General features: G+C 41.2%; 1 protein-coding gene across 1 annotated transcript; it reads left to right on the forward strand.

Moving 5' to 3' along the window:
- Positions 1-217: 217 nt before the first annotated feature.
- On the forward strand, positions 218-4,823 carry LOC116872164 (cationic trypsin). The gene is made up of 5 exons (XM_032865211.1): positions 218-272; positions 2,204-2,363; positions 3,146-3,399; positions 3,913-4,049; positions 4,584-4,823. Exons 1-5 carry the CDS (start codon positions 233-235, stop codon positions 4,731-4,733), a joined length of 741 nt encoding a protein of 246 aa, XP_032721102.1. The 5' UTR covers positions 218-232; the 3' UTR covers positions 4,734-4,823.
- Positions 4,824-6,319: the final 1,496 nt, after the last annotated feature.

The following is a 6,319-nucleotide window of genomic DNA, read 5'->3' on the forward strand; positions in this document are numbered from 1 at the left end:
TTCCATTCCCATAACCTTCTGGAAAAGTAGACAAGAGATAATGTTTAAATATGATACTGAATTATCTTTAATTTGGCACAAAATTGAATTATAAATTCGGATTAATGAGTTTCCAATAAAATCAGTTTTCTGGCACCCATGGCCATGGGTGTCGATGTCAGACCTGGAGGTATAAATAGCTGTGGATGAGAGACGTTCATCCCACTCCTCAGTCAAATTCCAGGGAGCAACCATGAAGACCTTCATCTTCCTTGCCCTGCTGGGAGCTGCTGGTGAGTCTATAATAATAAATGATTCTGTGTATGTCCTTGATGTATTTGTTTGCAGTTTGTACTCTGGAAGACAACAATGAATGTGGAATAGAGTCTCTGTACTTAGGAGGCTTAAAATATTGAAATGACAGTGTATATAGTAGTCCCCTTTTTTCTGTGGCAGCTACATCCACCCCCACTAGATGACTGAAGCCACAGATTATACTGAACCGTTTATACTATGTTTTCTCTCCCCACATATACATACCCATGATAAAGTTTAATTTACAAATTGGGAACAGTAAGGGATTAACAACAAATTTAATATATCATAGAAAATTATAACAATATGGTGTAATAAAAGTTATGTGATTATGCTCTTCTGTCTCTCTCTCTCTTTCTCTCAAAATATCTTAATGTACTGTACTCAATTTTCTTCTGATGATGTGAGATGATAAAATGCCTACATGATAAGGAGAGGTGGGGTAAATGACATAGGCATTGTGACCTAGTGTTAGGTTACTAATGACCTTCAGAGGATACATCAGAAAATGGATCATCTACTTCCTGACTCTGGTTAACCAAGGGTAACCAAAACCACCATAAAAGGAGGGACTAGAGTTCTATAATGTCTATACATAATTTAATCTCCCTAGTAGGGGAAAGATGATAGTGAGCAAGAGTACTTAGCACAGAAAGTATAAAGAGAAATTGCCCTGAACTTCAAGGTAAAATCTATGGAGAAAGAGAGAAATGGAAAAGATATTTCCACATTAAGGAAATGTTGTTTTGACCTTTCTGAGCATTTGAAGTTAATCATTGGAAGATAAAATTGGGACTAGTGACTAGTCTTGGGCTCATTGAAGAGGCTATGAAGGTCAAAGCCAGAGTCTCCTCTACACCAACAGACATCTTCACAGGGATCTTGACGAGTGAAGGTACTTCATTTCTCACGAATAAAAGCTAGGGGCTGGGTTTTACAACATCCTCACTAATGAAATCTCTCTGGTGAAAAATAACATATCATTTAATCATCAGAAGAAAGAAAAATGTCTATTTCTGGCTTTTCATACTACCAAACTTTATACAAATCTTACAATGAAACTTTCCTGAATTGGATGAGTATAAATTCAATACATTAGCCTATACATGTGGAAATATCTTTCCCAAAATTACTTTAAAATACTTGAACAATAGGGTATGCATAATACAATCATTGACTTTGGGAGCCACAGAAATCTTAATAAAGTGGTGGGCAGATTTTAAAATGTGAATAGATTTTAAAATGTTAGAAAGGTAATTGACATAAAGGGAAAGGCTGGAAAGGGAAACCATAAAATGTTCCACGAAATTATGTCATGAAAATTTTAGACAAGAACCCAGATAGAAATTGGGGGAGCAAGAGTACAAAACTCCCAATTCCTTCCAGGCTGAAACATTCTTAGGAGTCTTCTAAAACCTTCCTTTCTGTTACTTCATGGGGATATCTACCCTCTACCAACTATTATAAATAAACTTAAGTATGGTTACTGCAAAACATTATTGAACACCTATTTGCATTTCTGCTGAGCAAAGTTTTGTACAAAAAGTATTCTTTACTTAGATAGTAATGTTCAGGGCATTTTTTACATAAAGAGTCTCTGAGAAAGGGATGTGTGTGTGTGTGTGCATGTGTGTGTGTTGCATATGTAAAAAACAGTATATTTATCAAATTTAAAACAAATTTAAAAAATTAGATAGTTATAATAGTATAAGTAGGGTATGTGTTAAGGGTATTGAATAATAAGATTTTGGAAAATATCATATAGTAATTATGTTATCACCATTTCCTGACTATGTGTGACAGGAAAACATTATCTTCTCTTTTATAGCTAATCTCCAAAAACTTAGCAGTAAGTAGAAATTCCAAGATGGATCTGTTTAACAGATTGTTTCTGACTTTTCCTTGTCAGTTGCTTTCCCCATTGATGATGATGACAAGATCGTTGGGGGCTACACCTGTCAGAGGAATTCTGTTCCCTACCAAGTGTCCCTGAACTCGGGCTATCACTTCTGTGGCGGCTCCCTCATCAATTCCCAGTGGGTGGTGTCCGCAGCTCACTGCTACAAGTCGTAAGTAACCAATCCTCACCTCCCTGTTCTCTCAGAACAACTCATGCCCCAGCAATGCCAAAGAACATCAGGGCAAACTACACAGTTATGCTTGAGGGGGGAGCGTTCAGTTCTAGGAGGCTAATCATTCCCCCCAGGCACTGAATGATGCATGGAGGGAATTTTAAGTTTACCTTGTTAAACTTGGAGTTTAACAAGGTAAACTAGAGTTCCCTGATGTCCTTCCAAATGATGGTACTGAAGACATGGGGAGGGGGGAACTAGTGAGTGATGAAGAATACTAAGAACTAGCTCAAGAGCATGAATCAATAAATACTCTTAATCATTATATCTCAGTATGGAGGAAATAATCCACGTGAAGCCTCCAGTACAATATTGAAAATAAACATAGTTCATTCTGCCTCCTTAAATTTCTGTCATGTCTCTGATTCCTGCCACATCTCCCATGAATAATACATAATCTGAACCAGAGGAGAAGTGGCAGGTGCTGAGCAGTTGTCACCAATTCCTGCTTCACCTAACATCGTTTTATTGGCATCACTAGTCATGGGAACTAACCTTCTAACAAGATGGTGGGCTGTGAGTCTATACAGGTAGGAACACCCACCTAAAAGTTACTGTCACCTGTACCACGTCTGATAGGGCTATCTTAAGTGCACAATTTTCTATGTGTGGAAATGCTTGCAGGGGATGGTGTTCATGCTGATGCTCATGACTGGGGTGAACTGGGAAAAGGGAAAAGCTCAACTTGGTCCTTAAAGGCTTTGCATTCTTTGATCCAGTCGAATCCAGGTGCGTCTGGGAGAACACAACATCGCAGTCTCCGAGGGTGGTGAGCAATTCATCAATTCAGCCAAGGTCATCCGCCACCCCAGATACAACCAAAACACTATGGATAATGACATCATGCTGATTAAACTGAGCTCTCCCGCCACCCTCAATTCTCGAGTGTCTTCTATCTCTCTGCCAAAATCCTGTGCCGCTGCTGGTACCCAGTGCCTCATCTCTGGCTGGGGGAACACCCTGAGTACCGGGCGTAAGTGTCACCTGGAACAAAAGCACCAAGTCTGGAAATCCTAGAAGTGAAGGACATGTAGAGGTTCAGTTACTCTAAATTGTCACTCAAGGCAAGTTTCCCAGAGGATCGTTTGTAGATATACGGAATCTTAGGAAGATGCCTTTGCTGGAAAACACAACAAAAATGAGCCATGATAAAGATGGCAGCTCTTCAATCGAAGTGTGATTAGTGATTTGCAAAGAAGTAGAAACTGAGGAGGTAAGCAGAACAGAGGGATTTGGTACAGCCTAAAGCAGAGACCTGCTTGAGAAAGAGTCTCTAGATTTGAGATCTGTAGTCACTGATGCTAACGTCAGAGAGAACAACTTGTTGATTAAAACTGTTTGGAAGTCATTCCAGATAACAAATGTTCTTCTAAAATAGAAGATACCGGCAATCTGAGAGAGTAGGGAAGGCGAAAGGAGATAGGGAAAGAAATCTCCAGGAATCCTACAGGTAATATTCTTCCATTTTTACTCTCCTGCCCCACAGAAAAGTATCCTGATGTCCTGCAGTGTCTTCAAGCTCCCATCCTCTCTGACAGCACTTGCCGCAATGCCTACCCTGGTCAGATCAGCAGCAACATGATCTGTCTGGGCTACATGCAGGGTGGAAAGGACTCCTGCCAGGTCAGTTTCTTTGTACTCCTTCCAGCTGAGCTTCATGACTTCTACTACAGTTCCCTTTCCCAAAACACAGGCTGAAAAGCTGTCTTGGTGATGGATTATAAAGTACCACAGAGATTTGGGATCAGTGATAAATTATCTTTTTCAAACATTAATAGCTAGTGCTAAGGGTAAAATAATACACAGAAGATGGTGTGGAAGCAGAACATCCTGGTGCCCTTCTGAGGAGCAATATTGTAGAAGGAAGCTTTCTGAAAAAAGGCAGGGCTAGCTGGGCAGCCTTGCACTCACCAGTCCTTACTTCTTCTTGGTCCTACATGCCTGCCACTAAGAAAAGAGCAGGGGCTAAGAGGGGGGAGGAGAAAAGAGAGTCATGTACTCAGAGACTGAGAATTGGATTTCCAGGGGAAGGGAAGGTGCTTCCTAGAGAATCAGCAACCTGGGAAAACAGACCCAGGGTAATGGAGAAACAATGTTGAGTCTTGCTCCCAACTTGGCATAGTTGGGAGTTCTTACTGTCTCTTCCTTCTTGCACAGGGTGACTCTGGTGGCCCTGTGGTCTGCAACAGAGAGCTCCAAGGCATTGTCTCCTGGGGTATTGGCTGTGCTCAGAAAAGCAAACCTGGTGTCTACACCAAGGTCTGCAACTATGTGAGCTGGATTCGGCAAACCATTTCTGCCAACTAAGAATGTAAGGATGCGTATTGCTCTATGCACCATTGTCTTGGTCAATTTCACTTCCAACCATGCCTGAAACAGTATCTAAATAAAAACGTTTATTCCGTATCACCTGTGCTCATGAACTGTTCTGACTTAGTATTTATGAACTTTCTCTTCAAACCAGCTGCTGAGTAAGAAGATGGACATAGGATTGAACTATTACATGAGCATAAAATGGAGAGGTTAGGTTATGATTTATTATGCCTGCTCAAAATGAATTTAGTGATCACCTACTATCTGCTTGGGTCTGTGTGGTCTATTGAGGGTATAAGCATGCATAAGCCTAGAGGTCATTGTTACTGTCACATTTTGAACAGAGGATGACACCAAGATGCAGAAAGTGAAATTCAACTGCCCAAAGTCCTTTGGCAAGCTCATAGTCAGGCAGAGACCAAGCTCCAGCTATCCTGATTGCCGATGCATTGCCATTGCCGTGACACCATGGTCACCTTCTGTGCTCTAATCTATCTGAAACTCTGTGAGGCTAGATGACGCAAACCACCATGTGAAGAAATTTTTACAAATCACTGATTTCCTGCATTCTCCAAGGTTTTACTGACATATGTGTTCCAGTTTTCTAAGATGTTTCTTGTTTTTCCTATGGGGTTTTACTGCTATAGCAGTGATGATGTCTGCAGGCAATCTGTGCCCCTCTTCCACCACCAGTCCCCCAAATCTCAGGCCAAATAATGTAGTGTTTTGAACTCTAAGAAAAAGGAAGTGCAAATGCAAGTATGTTTGCAGAAAATAGATTTAATACACCAAGTTCATAAATTTGGCTACAAAGTTGGCTTGGAGTACAAGTCTCAACACAGGATTCTTGTGCATATAAGGTCTGGATCCAGTAAAAAGATATCATGGGATTTGAGCATGGAAACACTGGAGGAGGTGGAGGAGGTTTGAAATGGAGAAATGTTCCCAGCCTCCTTAATAAGGTGAAGGAGGGATATTATCTTAGTCAGTTTAGACAGTTACAACAAAAATGCCATAGACTAGGTGGCTTAAACCACAAACTAATTTCTCATGGTTCTGGAGGCTGGAAAGTCCGAGATCAAGGTGCCATTGAAATAGTGGGGGCCCACTTCTGGTGTGTAGACAGTGGCCTTCTCACTGGGTCCTCACAGGGCAGAGAGAGGGCTCTAGTCTCTCCTTATAAGGACACTAATCCCATCACAGGGGCTCCACCTTTATGACCTCATCTAAAGCTTGCAAAGGCCCTGCCCCATAATACCATCCCACTGTGGATTAGGGTTTGAGCACATACATTTGGTGGGGGGACTCAGTCATGCAGTCCATACTGGGTATCTTGGAAGAGGAAAGTATGGGAAGGTACACACCTCACTACCAAATCTCTATTCCTCTGTAACTCTGGATGGCAAGTGCATAGGGAGCAGTCCTGAACCCTTAATATTGCCTTGTCAATGGCACCAGGATGGAGCCCAAATTCCTTTTCCTTGCATTTGAGGCTCTTAACTATTTGATCATAACTAAGCTGTCCTGTCTTATTTCCATTTCAATGCTTTCTATAAGTCCACTCCATCCCCACCATCAAT

Source organism: Lontra canadensis, unplaced genomic scaffold (genome assembly GCF_010015895.1).
Source record: "Lontra canadensis isolate GAN:19392208 unplaced genomic scaffold, GSC_riverotter_1.0 scaffold2, whole genome shotgun sequence".
NCBI classification, from domain to species: domain Eukaryota; kingdom Metazoa; phylum Chordata; class Mammalia; order Carnivora; family Mustelidae; genus Lontra; species Lontra canadensis.